The sequence below is a fragment of the Tursiops truncatus genome, chromosome 11, assembly GCF_011762595.2.
Source record: "Tursiops truncatus isolate mTurTru1 chromosome 11, mTurTru1.mat.Y, whole genome shotgun sequence".
NCBI lineage: Eukaryota > Metazoa > Chordata > Mammalia > Artiodactyla > Delphinidae > Tursiops > Tursiops truncatus.
In genome coordinates this window covers 77,181,001-77,198,489 of record NC_047044.1, presented here as the reverse complement: position 1 = coordinate 77,198,489, position 17,489 = coordinate 77,181,001, and the positions used below count along the sequence as shown (strand labels likewise).

The following is a 17,489-nucleotide window of genomic DNA, read 5'->3' as shown; positions in this document are numbered from 1 at the left end:
ATGTTATAATATATTTATGATACCTCAATAAAGCTGTTTTTAAAATAATCTGATAGTACTACGTCTTTATAAAGGTACAGAACAATAGGAACTCCTGTGTACTCCTTGTCTTAGCATAAATTGGTACAATAATTTTGGAAAATAGTTTAACATTCTTACTATGAAGTTAACTATGGGTATACCCTACAACCCAATGATAGGTATACACCCTGAAGAAATCTTACACCTGTACCTCAGTAACACATATAAGACCAATCAAAGTAGAATGCCAAAAAATAAACAACTCAAACATCCATCTATTTACAGACTACTAAGTAGAGAAAAACAGATGAAATATAGCTACTTGCATCAATATAAAAATCCTAAACATAATGAATAAAAATGATAAACTGAAGAATATACAGTATAACATTTATCATAAGTTTCAAAAAAGCAACCCTAACAGATTTAAGGACAACAAATTAGTCCTGTTAAAACAAAAGGAAGGGAATGAGAGGGAAAAAGTTCAAGGTCAGGTTACAGGAAAGAGAGTTCTGCAAAGGAGCTTCAGTGTTGTTGGTAATATACTATTTGGGTTGAGCAGTGGGTTCTGACACTTGCTTTATTATGCATTGTAACTTACGTGCAATACTTTGTTTGGACTACATATGTCTTAATAAAACAGGTAGAGAGGCCTTCCAAATATAGAACCAAGAATGCACAGATAACATAACCATATCATACAGTCCTCAAAGGGATGTAAAACTAAAAAGGAATACCGCTTCATATCTACTCCCAAATGGTATTAACTTTGACTCAAGAAAAGCAAAATCAAATGGGAACTACCTCGACTTCCCATCATCAAATGTGGATCCATCCTTTCTTTCTCTCTTTCTTTATATACTGGAGGAGATGTCCTTCCACCTGTGCCCTGGATCCTATTCAATTCTGCCTTCATGGGAGATCTTACTCTGATTCTCTCTTTAATGTCTTGAGCCTCTCCCTCTCTGTTGATGCTGAAACCAGCATTTAACAAGTTCAAGTCTCCCTCAACCTAAATAAGAAAAATAAAAAGTGCCTTTCTGGCAACCACATCCTTCCAGTCTCAGACATATATCAAAAATGCCTACACAGTTTCCATTTCCTCCTCAGCCCTTATCAACCTGAATTGTTTCCACCATTCCACCAGAACTGTCCTGGCTAAAGTCAGCGATGTCAGTCCCATCCTTTAAACCTATGCATCTTGTATAGCTCTCATTTTGGTTAACTTCTCAGAAGACTTCAACATAAAGGCATCCTCCTGCTCTACTAAGATCCCTTGTTTTTTTGTAACACTAACTTCCCATTTCTCCAGCTTTTTATTTACCGGCAATTTTTCCGTTAACTATTCTCACCTCAGTTTTTAAGCACTTATAAAGATAATAGGACCTACATCACAGAGATGTGCAATTTAAATGATTTCACGTTTATAAATCACTGAGAATGATGCCTGGCCCGAAAGTAAGTTCACTATCAATATTTTTAGCCACTATCAATATTATTATCCAAACATGAAATGTCAGATTTCTTTAGCATTCTGTCTTACGCTTCTTTTCTGCTTTCTATACTCTCACCCGTGATAGTCTCATCTTTTCTCATGGCTTCAATTAGCAGCCATACAGGTGATAGATCTGTAGACTAAACTTCTCTATGCTCCAGACCTTCTCATAAATACTTACTAGATATCTCACCCTTTAATGTTTCACAGGCACATTAAAATCAATGGTCCAAAATTGAGCTCTTTATCCCATCCTCCCAAAACATTCTTCTCTCCCGGTGTTTCCAAGCCCAATAAATGGTTTTGCCATCCACCCAACTGGTCAAGCCAGAAACCTGGAAACCACTCTTGGTTCTTCTCTCTATTCCTACACAGTACCAAGCTATGTTGATTTTACCTCTCAAATCCAACTACTTTATTCAAACCCCTCTGCCACTATCTTGGTACCAGCTCCCAAAAGCTCTGACCTAGACTACAGGTATAGCAGCTGAAAGCATCAAGTACCCTTGCCTTTTGCTCAAGCACTCACTTGAGTCTCGGTTTTCCATTTCAAATCCAGACCTGAATCAAAATAGACATTAAAGTTACAAATGGGACTCTAAAAAACTTCATTAAGACACTTTTCTTACTATTTTAAAGGAGAAATCTAAGTTTATGTTAGCAATAGTGAAATCTCAGAAGTCTATAGCTTAGTCTCAACAGGCTACTTAAGAGTTACTACCAAAAGAGGTTATATTAGCTAGGCACATATAATCACGCAGATCATAGAAAGCTTTATTTACAGTATTACAAATAACTGTTGGGTTGAAGAAGAAATACAAACTGAATTACAAAATTTCTAGCCAACAATACTGAAAACAGTATCAAATCAAATCTATAGTATCAGCCAAAGCAGTGCTTGAAGTAATAGTCACAGCTTTAAATACATATAGGTTGGTGGGGGGGGGGGAGGACAAATTAAGCACTCAGCTTAAAGATAGAAAATGAAGCAAATAAACCAAAGGAAAGCAAAAAGATAAAAGGCGTAGGAGAGAAAAAATAAAAGCTGGCTTTAAAAAAGAATTTTTTTAAGCTACTCACTAACTTAATTGAGTAAACGAGGAAATACAACCACACAAAGTTAGAAATAAAGTAATACAGAAATAGGCTTTTATAAATAATTACTTTGTCCCAATCTTTGCAAATAATTTTTTAAAACTGGATGAAATATTAGTGATTTTCAAGGAAAAGTTTTAAAAAGTTGACTCCAAAAACAATAAAAATCTAAACAGATCAATTTTCAAAGAAAAAATGGAGAATATTTTCAAAGCACTCCCACCCAAAAAAGAACCAGGCTGACAGTTTGAGAGCATTTCAACCAAACTTTAAAGTATTATGGAAACACTGACACCACATTAATAAAGAATGAACAGGCAGAGCACAGATGTTTAGAGCAGTGAAACTATTCTGTATGTTACTATAACAGTGGATACATGCCATTACGTATTTGTCAAAACCCACAGAATGAGTTGAACCCTAATGTAAGCTATGGACTTTGATGATGATGTGTCAATGTAGGTTCAATTGTAACAAATGTACTACTCTGGTATGGAATGGTGACAGCTGAGAAGGCTGTGCGTGTGTGGTGGGGTCAAGGGGTATACAGGAATTCTCTCTACTGTCGGCTCAATTTCTAAAGCTGCCCAAAAAATAAAGTACACTAAGAAAAAAAGAAGCAAAAATAAAGGCCCCAGAAGTATCTATATTAAGCTAAACTGTATACAGGCTTCAAGAAACTATGGACAAATACAAAGTAACCTATTAGAATCATTATTTTGTAAGATGAGAAATGAACAGAGGAAGGACAGGGTGAAAGAAAAACTATCTTTTTTAATATTTCCTGATTTCTAAACTATGTGAATTACTTGCAACTTTAAAAACTAAACTTAGAGCTTTTAAATTAAGTACTATACTACTGACAACAGTTCTCTGAGGGGTCAGATTATAGATTTTTTTTCTTCTGACTCATCTGCATTTTCTAAATTTCTACCTTAAGTATATATTCCTTGTATGAGATGTTATTTCTCAAAAGTACCACTAACTATATAATTAATCACACCTAAAAACCTAACATTCAATCACTTTATATTTAGTAAATCTATATGTAATACATATTTAAATGCCTACCATATACTATAAACCATTCTAAGTACTAGGAAAACAACAGTGACAGACAAAATCTCTACTTTAATGGAACTTACAGTGTAAGAGAAGGAGAGATAAAACTTTACAGTTTGTCACAGAAGCACTTTTATTAAGAAAATTAAAGCAAGGAAAGGAGCAAAAGAGTGTGAATGGGGGAATGGAGGTATGGTATTGTCAGGACATGCGTTACTAAGATGACCTTCAAATAAAAAGCTGAAGGAGATTGGGAATGGAGCCATTTAGACATCTGGGAAAAAAGCATCCCAGGCAGTAAGAACAGCACATGCAAAAGCCCTGAAGTAGAAGTGTGGCTGGGATGTTTGAGGACCAGCAAGAAGGCCAGTGTTGCTGGGATGAAGCCAGCAAGAGAGAGCAGTGCAGGAAATGCAATAAAGATGTAAAAGGAAGTGGGGAGCACATTCCGTAGGGCCTTATAGGACATTTTGCCACCATGATGGGAACCAATAGGGAGGGACTTTTGAGCAGAGGAATGACCATCTGACTTGTATTTGAAAAGAATTACTGAGGCTACTATGTTAAGAATAGACTTGGAGAGAGAGCAGAAATAGAAAAACCTGTGAGGAAGCTGTTACAGTAATGCAGATGAAAAGTGATGTGGTGTGGAACAGGAAGGAAGAAGCAGAATTTATGAGAAATGGTCTGTTTCTGGATTTATTTTGAAGGCAGAATTGACCAGACTTGCTGATGGGCTAGATATGAGGTATGAAGAGAAAAACGAGAAATTCTCCAAGGTTTTGGGCAACTCCATCCTTCTAATTCATCAAGCCATTAACTGACATAGTGAAGGTTAAAGGAGGAACAGGTTCTGGGAAGCAAAATGAAGTCAAAGATGTCAAAGACAACTGGACATAAGAATCTAGAGTTGAGAGGACTCATCTATTGGCAATATAAATTTGGCATTTGTCAGGATATTACTCAAGAAATCTAAATTAATACTATAGAAGCAACATGTAGTTGTGAAGGCAGTAATGAAATGCTGAGATTAAAGTTTACCTGGCTGGAGCTCTGAAATATAGCATATCCTCGACATTTCTTACAGAGCTATCATGAGAACCACCAACCTCCCCACTCCCATCCCCTATGTTTCCCCAAAGTCAAAAACACTACTGTAACAGAACATTTCCTCCAAGGGTATTTACACAAAGGGAAGTTTCATCACTTTAAAAGTTATCGAATATACCATGACTACTTAAAAACAAAGCCATGTTGAAACGCTGAAATGTCCAGCTAAGTCCTTTCACCAGCTATCTAAGCCCATCATTCTCGGAGCTCAGACAATTCAAATCTGTGCCTCAGCAAAACTGTAATTTACTACATCACAAAAATTCGAGGTCAGTGAAGAACAGCCAATATGGCAAGGGAAAAGCCCTTGAATACCAGGACCTATGATTCACAACCAAAAATTTTAGTTAAAAAAGATAAAAGACAATAGATCTACAAGCTAGATCTAATAAGTTTTAGATTAATTTTGTCCCCATCTTAGCCAGGAGATGTGATCAGGTCAAAATGGTAAACATCAATAAAGCATCTTTTAAATTTTCCATATAGCAAAAACTCTCCTTCACCATATTAGATAAAATTTGCAATTACCAGGTATATCATGGGAAGGTAAACAATATTTTTAAATGTGGTAAATAGTAAATAGTTATAGTAAGATTTTAAAAAAAAAAAAAAAGGCCCAACATCTATCTATCAGATAAACATGCCTCCTGCGAAGGAACATGGCAATTCAGGATAGAAAAGCAGGGAGAAACCATCAAAGGAATTAGAGGGAAGCAACTAGAAAAAACCAAGGTAAGCTGTAGTAAATATTCTTTTATATTTCAGAGCAGAGAGATGTTAGGTTTAGAAAAATAGAAAGCTAGATGATTCCCTGCTCTTCTCCTTTAGTCCACTCTAGTGAAAGGTTAATTTAAATCCATACGTTAACTCTTAGCGATAGTCTACATTTTCCCTCTTATTTGACAACACACACACCCATCCGTACACCATCTACTAGTGCAAAAGAAGTAAAGTCAAAACTATGAGATCTAATAGGTGAAGACAAAGTCTTTGAAAAATCCAGTGGATTCTCACTCTTCTTTTTTAGCCTATCAAATCTTTGGTCTCCCCCAAATTCATCTAGAGTTTTACTAAGAAAAGAAAATCAGTAGGTCTGGCCAAAGGATCATAAACCACTTACCAACTGGTCTGGATTAAGTTGCTCTCCATTTTTCAGGCGATCCTTGTAATCTTCCAGTTTGAGCTACAAAAGAGAAACTTGTATCTACTACAACCTGATATAAAATTCTGAAACAAACTAAATACCAGACTGTTCCTTATGAAAACAAAGTTCTTGAAGTTAGCTATCAATCTGTAAGAATAACATTTTACTACGAGGCAAGCAGAAATTGTAGGTGAGTTCCAGTCAGGGGAAAAAATATTACACACAATCAACATTAGTCTGGAATTACAAAAGTTAAGCAGTAATAAAACCTTTTTCTCTTAATGGCCTCTATAATTAGACTACGTGACACACAGGGATTTAATCAATCATATGCTCCTAACCCAGTGGTGCTCAATCAGGGGCAATTTTGTCCCCCAAGGTTATACGACAATGTCTGGAGACATTTTTGGTTATCACAACTTGGGGGATGGGAGGGAGGAAGAAGGTGCTACTGGCGTCTTGTGGGTAGAGGCCAGGGATGCTGCTGAACATCCTACAGTGCAAAGGACAGCCCCCCCACAACCAAGAATTATCCAGCCCAAAATGTCAATAGTGTTGAGACTGAGAAGTCCTACTCTAACCTCATACTGAAACTGTTACCTGTTGAATTATGTAGGCATTTGTTCCATAGGAAACTTCCTAATGGAAGTACAGAAATGTAAAATACTTCTTTTCTAGAATTATAGTAGCCTCAACTTGCAGCTATTTTTCATATAAAATTTGATATTTAAGTAAATAGATGACAAATTAATTGCATTTATTGTCCACATAATAATGACATGACCCTTTATGGTATTCTAAAAGCAATGTTTAGGCTCCTTCCATATTGGCTGGATAGCTTTAAAATGCTCTTCCAGAAGCTTGAAACAAATGTGTAAGTACTGACCAGATTGGTATTCACAATTAAAGAGGCACTATAGTTAAACTGAAGAGCATAATTATACATATATATGTAGTTCCTCCACCTGGGGTAAGACATTAATGAGTCTCTATCAATAGATCCTGCTTTGACTAATTTCCCACAGTGGCAGGGGATTTGTGCTGACCCAGGCACACTCACCTTATCACACTTGTGATCAACTGCATGCATTCAAAGACAACTGGTGAGAGCTAGGGCTACAGAGAAGCTACTAGTAACTGGCTCTTCTTCACTACCTTCCTAGTGTGTGTGTTGGTGGGGGGGGGGGCGCCAAGGGAGGGGAGAAGGGGGAGGAAAAAAGAGTCAACCAGACTCTTAAAAATCTCTTCACCCTCCTCCATTAAAAGCAACTTTCCTAGGGTTTAACTAGGTCTTGGCATAAAAATATTTAAGAGTTCCTAGGTCCAGATAGTTATTAACTCACCTTACTATCCCAAGCAAAAGAGAATCATGACACAACAAAGCTACGTGCAGTACTGTTTCACAGGCTACATGACTCAGGAAATGAAGAATGATTTGGATCTTTACATCAGCATTTACTGTAACGTTAGGCTGATTATAACCCTGAGTAACTTCACAAGGCTCTCTACAATGCTTTCACCTACCAATCTTAAACGATAACCTAGCAACACAAAAATTAGTGCTAAAACATTTTCTGGCTCTACCATCATTAAAGCTTCCAAAGACTGCAGCAGCTATACTGCAATATCAACTGCTGCAGAAAGTCACAAGGAAAACAAGCTAAAAAATTCAGACTATTACTCATTTATGAAAAGAAACATTAATACTACACTCAAGGAATTAATCTGACGTAAAGTAGCCAGCTCTTCAAGTATTTCAACAGTAGCATGCATAATAATTTTACCATGAAGAATATTTTTATTCAATTATTCTGACAAATCAAACAGAAAGTGTTTAATATAGCCAATATTTAGCCCACTTGTACATTTTAGCCAGCTAAATCTCAAGGTTACTTAAATCTTTAGGAAAAAAATCTTTAGGAAGAATACCTATGAGCCCTGATAGAAAGCAAAAATGCCAGTTCCTTAACCCTTATTTAAGATGGTGCATATACAGGGCTGGGAGGAAAAAAAAAAGTTACCTTCTTTTTCTCGATGTTTCTGATTTTGTGTTTAAGGCATATGAGTCCATTATCAATATATGTCTCATATGCTTGGGAAGGAGAGGCAGCAGAACCGAGAGCAGGCTGCAAGGGGCTCATGGCCCGCTGGCTTTCCCCATGCTGACTGTGGTTCACTTGGGGCTTGGCTGACTTCATATTCCCCTCCTTTCCCTCCTCCGAATGGCCTGAAGGTGACTGGTAACCAAATGGAGATGAAGAGAGTTGCACCATTGAAACAGATGAGTCTGAAAGAGGGAAGAAAAAAACAAAGTATAAAAGTCAATTACGACTAGAGGCTTTAAATTCCCTTAAAAGTCTAGACCCACGCCCTCAAAATTCTCTTCCACAGAAGTGAGCTCAAAACCTAATGATGCTTTAAATACCACACTTCCATTTCACTACCTTGAAGGCAATTAGTGCCACGCACTGGCGCCTTTACGTAGGCAAAAATCTACAATATGGGGGACGTTTCCAGAAATTCAATTTCCCACACAGGGATGAAGAGCCGCTAAACAAGCAGTGGCTTCAGAGCTGAGGGCAATCCACATATTGAATAATTTCTATGGTCAAGTGATGACACACAAAAAATAAGCCTTCCCCATCGGGACAAGGCAGCCATTCGAAACTCTCTACATTATCCCTCACCAGCATCCCCGACCCCAATCACTAACAACGACTTTTAAAAGAAAATCCCGAGCACACACAATTCTTTTAGAGCTCTCATTCACTAAGTGAAGAGAAACTTCTTGAACAAGAATGCTAACTTCCCTTTGATTGCTCTGGGGCCTATAAGGCAAGTCCGTCACTACTGGACATTTAGAGCGAGGTACTCTGTGAAGCTGAGACCGCCCCGAGTTGGTGTTCAGTTTTGTTTAGACTAACCACTCACATCCAACCGGTTTAAGGGCTCATCCTGGCGAGTCTTACACCGTCCCGACCGTGACCCTAGCTCCCCCTCCACCCCCGCGCATCAGCGCTATTCCCCCCACTCCCCTTGAGGAACATCCCCAAAGCAAGGGCACAACAGGCCCCAGGCAGCCGGCGCGGATCCCAAGCCCCTGCAGGGCCCGGGCGAGAGGCGCTTCTACGCGACGGGCCCTCGGCACCCCGAAGGCAGCGACCCCCGCCCTCCCCACAGTCCTCCGGACGCCGAAGCACACGGCCGGGGCCACTTCTGCAGGTGCCTCTAGGAGACCGACCTGCAGTAAGACGCACGGGCCACCTGCCCTCCAGGGCCCCGCCCCGAGGATGCCAAGCCTCCCCTGCACTCACGGCGGCGGCCGCCCAACCCTGCCCACCCACGCGGGCCGGCCACCTGACCCCGCGCCGCCGACCCAGGCCGCGGCAGCCAGGCTTCACCTCCGCAGGCCGCTGAGGCCGCTGCCGCCGCCACTGCCGCAGCACGGGCCCGCCTTCGAAAGCCGGCGGGAGCCAGGAGAGCTGCGGAGGTGGACCAGCGCCACCCCGCACTCGCGTCTCCTCCTCCAGTCTCCTCCCTCTCCCGTCCCAGGCCTCGCTGGCCGGGTCTGCGGCGCCGGACGCTCCGCCGACTTAGCCGCTCTCACCTAGGCCCGCCCTCAACCCCGCACGGGGCTTATATGGGCGCGCCCCGCCCCCAACCGCTCTCCCAGCCTCGGGCCGCCGCCGCCTCCTCCTTCCGGTTCCCAGGTCCTGCAGCCGCCGGCCTCCGCCCGGGGGGCGTTTGCACCAGGCCCAGCTGCGGCGCGAAGTCGGTCGCGAGAGGGCGCGTTCTCCCAGCGATTGCGCAGATTGCGGGGCACCAGGTGGGCCTGCTGAGTCGCCGCCGGGAGCTGGCGGGCCGCAGACCCGGCAGCCCTACCCGACCTTGATGATTGCATCCAGTAACAATTGGATGTGCGACCTTGAACAGGTGATTTCGATCACTCGAAAAGCGCAGCGAGCCCTTTGTGGAATTGCCAGTTAAACCGAGCTTGAGCCTCTGGTGGTTGAGGTGGGCACTGTTGAAATGCAGGGATGCCTTTGACCCCCAGATTCCATCCTTCACGGTAGGACGGGGAAAAAATCAGTTTCCTCAGAAAGGATAGCATGTATGAGCAAAATGCTCCAAACCAGCGTTGCCATAAAAACGGAGTGGGTGACTCCGCAACCTTCAGTAACAAGATTTTATTTAGGCTGTGTCATTTGTTGCTTTGAAACAGATTAATTCGTTGTCACTCAGAGAAAAAGCTGATAAAAATCTTGGTAAGGTTGCATCAAATTAAGAGAAAAGGCTGGAAATACATCAGTGTTTCTGAAGGAAGTTATGGTGTTTCTCATACCAAAAGAATAAGAGGGGAAAAAAAGAAAAGAAAAACAGGAATACCTACCATGTGTCCAGCTATTACACCAAATAGAATTGTTTTAGGTCCTGTCCTTGGGGCTCTGATAAAAGTTATTTAGACTAGCAAGAGAAGAACAGAGAAAAATCAGAAGTATAATCAAGGAAACCAAAGTCCAGTTTAAAAAGTGTTGGGGAAACCTACACAAAAATTATCATGTTTTTTAACATTTCTTGATACAGTATTTTGCCAGTTTTTATCTGTGTTCTTTTCCGTCTCTGGAAACCTATTGTACCTTCATGTTTCATTTTAGCTTTGAATCTCTGAATCCCATATGTGACCTTGAGGGTCAGACAAATACTACACTGTCCATTTGTTTCGTTGTTTACAACCAGAGATAGAGCAGAAGCTGCTAAACGTGAGGGGAGGAAGCAAAAAAGTGGACAAAGTTAAAAAAAAATGTGAAGGACACACTTGGATCAACGATCAGGCTCAAAGTTACAGCACAGATTATGCCTGTTGTAGCCTGAACTAATAGTGAACCTCAGAATGGTATTTCAGACATATTAATCATTAAATGTTTGCCTTCTAATTGACCAATAATAAACTATCCCTTGGGTCATATAGATCTAGCCATAGATCCTAAATATTCCACTAAATGAAATAATTCTGAATAAATCTATACAGTTTTATTTCCCAACATATTTCAGAAAATGAATCAAGGATGCAAAAGCAAACATAATTAAATTTCAAGTCTGGTAAGGTACCATCTGTATAAGCACAGCATAACATTTGTAGGAGATTGTACCTTATAGATAATGTTGCAGTAATGTTTTCTGAAAAAAATGAAAAAGATGATTCAGAAAAAAGCTTTCCTGCTAGAAAAGATCTTTAAAGCCAATGAATTCAGTTTATTTTGAAAGCACGTGCCCCCTCAATTTTTACTTGTTAGGGCTTGTCTATATTTTCCCCTCCCCCACTCCCTATTTTCTACACCTTGATTTGCCTTGCCAACAGTGAGGCAGTATTTGTGGATAGCCACCTCTAAGCTTAGCAACAAATTACTATATTTAAATGTGATTTTAAAAGTTGTTTCAAATCAATGGGGAAAGAATACATTCATTCAACAAATATGTTTTGTTATGTTAGTTATATCTCAGTAAAGCTGGGGAGAAAACCAAACATTTGTTGGGTACAATGTTGAGTGAGACAAATATAGCCCCTGCCTCATGGAGCTGAGTGGGAATTCAATAAAAGCTGCAGGAATAAATAGCAAAAACAACAAACTCAAAATAGAAAAACAAAAATACTGAAGACTTATAATGGATCATCTCATTTCTGTAAAAACAGCCGAACTTTGCATACCTTGAAAATGTGAAGGTTTTAAATATGCATTGTCTAGCAAATGCATGGTTCCTATAGGAATGGTTATGCTGTAGTCACTTAAAATTAATGTAGCTACGTATTGTTGAAGCTGGAAAGATTAATTCACCAAAGGATGTTGAAGCTGGTAGCATATGAGTGGAGATATGAGAAATTATCTTGTATATTTTGTTACCAGTGATAGAAATCTGCTTCTCTTTGGTTCTACAAGGCTTTCTGGAGCGTTGCCACAAAAAGGTGGGGAGAGGAGAAAGAAAGAGAGAGAGAGAGGGAGGGAAGGAGGAAGGAAGAGAAGGAAGGAAGGAAGAAAAGGCTAAGAAAGATTCTCAGGGAACAGATAACATAGTAAAATTATTTAAAATATTGCACTTTCACATATTTTCAGATTCATTGAGTGTGTCTTCAAATACTTGAGGAGAGAAAGTTATGTAAGTGAAGGACTGACCAATACAGCCTTCAGTGAGAAAAAAAAATTTTGCCATAATTCTTTGAAGCATTATAACAGAATTCTTATAGTTTCTAAGGTTAATATTTTTGTGGGCTTATTATTTCATGAAATTATAGCACCACATTCCCAGAGGTTTTGTTTAAACTATTTTTATGGTATTGGAATTAATACATTAACAGTGTTTCACCGGTAAGTCCCTTTGAAATAAAAGTTCTTTGGAGAGAAACGATCAGTTTAGAACTTGTGGATGTGTGTGTGGTTAATAATATCAAGAGCGGGCCTCCCTGGTGGCGCAGTGGTTGAGAGTCCACCTGCCGATGCAGAGCACACGGGTTCATGCCCCGGTCCGGGAAGATCCCACGTGCCACGGAGCGGCTGGGCCCGTGGGCCATGGCCGCTGAGCCTGAGCGTCCGGAGCCTGTGCTCCGCAACGGGAGAGGCCACAACAGTGAGAGGCCTGCGTACCGCAAAAATAATAATAATAATATCAAGAGCATAAAAATACTATTTGTGTCCAACTTTGAAATCATTGTAAAGGGTCAACAGCACAGACTTTGGAACCACACACACCTGGATTTGATTCTTACTAGTTCACAGTGATCTTAGGCAAGTTACCTAAATTCTCTGGGCTTCAGTTCCTTCAGCTCTAAGAGAAAGACAATAATAGCTGCTTAATGGTGTCATTAAGGACTTCATTTCATTTATGAAAAGTCATATCCTCTGCTGAGGTATTTCATGTGCTTCTTTTCCAACAGTGTGAAGCCCAGCATTTCTCCTGGTATCCTGAGGAGAACTGGAGAATCTTACGGCTGTGAAACCTCTCCCCTTATTTTAAAGATAAGGTAAATAAAGCTTCTGGACATTTGGGAGTTTTCTGAGGACCTAAAGAATCAAGGTCTCCTGCCCACTAGTGCAAAGTGCATTCCAAGCAGCTTCAACCCTTTTCCTTGCTGCTTCCATAGTGAATAAAGGGTAGAAACAGAATTACACTGACAAAACTAGAAGCACAAAGAATAAGCAATTAGTGTTACTGTATCGTCAAAGGAATTTTTTTTTATGTTCTGGCCGCAAAGAGTGGCATGCAGGATTTATTTCCCCAACCAGGGATTGAACCAGTGCCCCCTTCAGTGGAAGCGCTGGGTCTTAGCCACTGGACTGCCAGGGAAGTCCCCTTCAAAGGAATTTATTGAATAAGACATTGTAAAATAGTCATATCTTTTGATCCAATAGCCCTTATATTAGGAATCTCCCCTATGGAAATAATGAGAGATGCAGACAATAATTTATTTATAAAAATGCTAATCACAGCCTTTGTTAAGTGACAAAAAAATGTAAACAAAAACCTAGGTAAAGTAGGGAAATAGCTAAATAAGGAGACTCTAATCCATGAATTATAATTCAAGCAGTACAAATCTTTTAAAATAATATTCAATGGCATGATATTATACAAAGTAAACAAAGGCAGGATAATAACATAAGACATTGAATACAGTTGTGATTTTGTAAAATATTTCATTTTAAATATGCATGGAAAGGCTAGAAGATATTTTCCTCTTTATTTTTATAGTATATGTTTATTTTATTTATTTTTTAAATATTTTATTTTATTTTATTTTATTTTTGGCTGCACCACGTGGCTTGTGGGATCTTAGTTCCCCAACCAGGGATCAAACCTGGGCCCTCAAGCCATGAAAGTGTGGAGTCCTAACCACTGGACCACCGGGGAATTCCCACATATGTTTATTTTAGATAGCAAAGTAGACCCAAGAAATTTCCCCAAAACATGGAAAATACTACTCTTAATTTTTTGTTTACATCCTTCCAGACTTTATTTCCAAGCAAATATCTATATAATCTTTTTACAAAAATAGGAATGTACTAAACACATTTGGCAATTCAGTCATTTTCACTTAAAATGTGGTACACATCTTTTTATTAAAACAAATTTTAACTTTGAGTTAGGTTTGAGTGCTAGAATTTTGTATGATGTTACTTATCTTCTTTTTACTTTCCTGTGAACAAGTTAGAAATTAGAAAAACAATAAATAACACTTTACTTGAAGTATCACTTAGATACCTCATTATTTAACAGAAATGTTAATTGTCCAAATGGAACCACAAAAATAATATATAATAATAAATATTTGAATAAATGGTAATCTCTATAATTCTTCCCCCCATAAAAGGACAAGAATCCTAAATGAAACATGAAAAAGTTACCCTAAAAGAAAGCCTAAAATAGTACAAGTTATTTTGTCACTTGAAAAACTACTTTTTATCCACCATCATATTGTTACCTCAGAATTTCTCACATAAATTAATTGCTCATCTTTAATAAGCAATACATCTTAAAAGAATTCTATTTTTTTACATGTGACACTGAGCACAGCAAAAAAAGAAAAACATAAATAAATTAGACTTCATCAAAACTGAAAAGTTTTTGTGTTTTAAAGGACACCATCAAAAAAATGAAAAGACAGTTCACAAAACTGGAGAAAATATTTTCAAATCACATACCTGATAAGGTACTTATATCACCAATATATATTATATATATACAATGTTATAGTTTTTTTCTGGTTATCTCTTTTTTTTTTCCTTCATCTTTATTGGAGTTTAATTGCTTTACAATGTTGTGTTAGTTTCTGCTGTACAACAAAGTGAATCACCTGCATGTATACATATATCCCCATATCCCCTCCCTCTTGAGCCTCCCTCCCACCCTCCCTATCCCATCCCTATAGGTCGTCACAAAGCGTTGAGCTGAACTCCCTGTGCTATGCAGCTGCTTCCCACTAGCCATCCATTATACATTTGGTAGTGTATATATATCAATGCTACTCTCTCACTTTGTCCCAGCTTCTCCTTCCCCTCCATGTCCTCAAGTCCATTCTCTACGTCTGCATCTTTATTCCTTATATAAGAATATACAAAGAACTCTACAACTAAATAATTTTTTAAAAACCAATTTAAAAATGGTAAAGAATCTGATTTGGCATTTCTGCAAAAAAGATATACAAATAGCCAATAAGTACCTGAAAAGCTGCTCAACATCACTAGTCATCAAGGAAATGCAAATCAAAACACAGTGAGATACCACTTCACACCTACTAGAATCAAAAAGACAGATAATAACAAATGTTGTTGAGGATGTGGAGAAATTGGTTGGAATTCTCGTGCACTGCTGGCGGAAATGTAAAATAGTGTACCCTCTTTGGAAAACAGTTTGGCAGTTCCTCAAACAGTTAAACATACAGCTTCCATATGACCCAGCAATTCCAAGTATATAGTCATATATATATATATATATATATATATATATATATATATATACACACTCAGGACAAATGAAAACATATCCCCACTCAAAAATTTGAACACAAATTTTCACAGCAGCATTATTCAAATAACTACAAATTAGAAACAACCCAAATGTCCATCAACTGATGAGTGGATAAATAAAATGTGGTATACCCATACAAAGGAATATTATTCAAGCATAAAAAGGGATGAAGTGCTGATACATGCAAAAGCATGGATGAACCTTGAAAACATGCTACAAGAAAAGAGCCAGACATAAAAGGCCACATACTGTATTATTCCACTTATATGAAATGTCCAGGGTAGGCAGATCTATAAAGACAGAAAGTAGATTAGTTGGTCGTCTAGGGCTTGGGGGAATTTCTAGGGGGAAATGGGGAGTGACTGCTAATACATAGTTTCTTTGTGGGGATTAAAGTGCTGTAAAGTTGATAATAATGATGGTTGCACAATTCTGTGAATATACTAAAAATCATTGAATTGTACACTTTAAATGGGTGAGTGGTTTGATGCTATGGGTTGATTTATGTCCATCAAAAAGTTATGCTGGGGCTTCCCTGGTGGCGCAGTGGTTGAGAGTCCGCCTGCCGATGCAGGGGACATGGGTTCGTGCCCCGGTCCGGGAAGATCCCACATGCCGCGGAGCGGCTGGGTCCATGAGCCATGGCCGCTGAGCCTGCACGTCCAGAGCCACCTGTGCTCCGCAACGGAAGAGGCCATAGCAGTGAGAGGCCCACTTACCGCAAAAAAAAAAAAAAAAAGATATGTTGAAGTCCTAACCCTCAAAACCCATGAATGTAACCTTAGTTGGAAATAGGGTTTTTGCAGATATAATCAAGTTAAGATGAGGTCATACTGGATGAGGGTGAGCCCTAAATCCAATGACTGGGGTCTTTATAAGAGGAGAGAGATTTGAAGACACAGAGGAGAAATAAGAAAGAAGGCCAGACCATGGAAGAAGAGAGAATTGGCTACCGGAGATCATGGAATCTCCTGAGCCTGCTGCAGTCAAAAAGCTGATTAAAGCCGAAGGCTTTCAGAGCCATCAGGCCATTAGGGTGATATAAGCGTTGGAGCATCTGGTCCATTACTTTTAATAAGCCACTAGAGGGAGGAAGACCAAGATGGCTGACAGGAGGACATGGAGCTCACCTCCCCCCACAAACACATCAAAAATACATCTACAGGGCTTCCCTGGTGGCGCAGTGGTTGGGAGTCCGCCTGCCGATGAAGGGGACGCGGGTTCGTGCCCCAGTCCGGGAAGATCCCACATGCCGCGGAGCGGCTGGGCCCGTGAGCCACGGCCGCTGAGCCTGCGCGTCCGGACCCTGTGCTCTGCAACGGGAAAGGCCGCAACAGTGAGAGGCCTGCGTACCACAAAAAAAACATATACATGTGGACCACTTCTCTCAGAAAACCAACTGAAAGTTGGCAGAAGTGCTCCTATACAATCAAAGCTACAAGAAAGATCTCCACATAAAGAGGTAGAACGAGGGGAAAAGAGGCATCAGGACGGACTGGTGCCCCTGGGAGGATCTGTAAGAAAGAGAAGTTGCACATGGGCAGGCTCATACCCTGGGGAGCTGCCTTGCCTGCTGGGAAATCTACTTGGACAGATAGAGGGGCTGGAGAAGACTAGATTCTGCTCACAAGGAGTGCTTGCATGCAGACAATCAGGGCTGAGAGAGACTTGTGCTGGTGGCTACTGCCTCGCTGCTCTTCCCAGTCTGAAGGGCTGAATGCCCAGCCCCACTCGCTCAACACCACAGCCTAGCATGAGATCATGGCAGAGATTCAGTCTAGCTGTGCAGAGACAGGCAGGGACGCCTGGGGTGTGATCCAGGCCAAACCACAGAGACCACTGTCAGCGCATGCACTGGGCAGTGCCACAAGAATGTGCAGTGGCCTGGCACTGAATCTCAGAAGAGGACTGAATGCAGCTGGGGTGTGGTCCAGGGAGAAGAGCAGAGGGAGCCCATTGTTAATGCATGCACAGCAGCAGTGGGTCCAGAATGTGCAGAGGCTGGGCACTGAGTCTTGGGCAGACAGGGCCTGGCAGGAGTACACA

The 17,489-nt window shown here is 40.2% G+C and overlaps 1 protein-coding gene across 16 annotated transcripts in view; it reads right to left on the bottom strand.

The window, feature by feature from the left end:
- The window catches only part of CAPRIN2 (caprin family member 2), a 42,051-nt gene extending 32,395 nt beyond the window's left edge, over positions 1-9,656 (bottom strand). For 10 of the 16 annotated variants that reach the window (XM_033866952.2, XM_033866956.2, XM_033866954.2 and 7 more), the window contains exons 1-3: positions 9,329-9,461; positions 7,949-8,214; positions 5,904-5,966 (exon numbers count right to left, since the gene is read on the bottom strand). In XM_033866952.2, the coding sequence (XP_033722843.1) occupies positions 5,904-5,966; positions 7,949-8,200 (315 nt within the window). In that variant the 5' untranslated portion in view covers positions 8,201-8,214; positions 9,329-9,461. The other 6 variants (XM_019935670.3, XM_019935679.3, XM_019935696.3 and 3 more) reach the window with 2 other exon arrangements.
- Between the last annotated feature and the right edge of the window lie 7,833 nt (positions 9,657-17,489).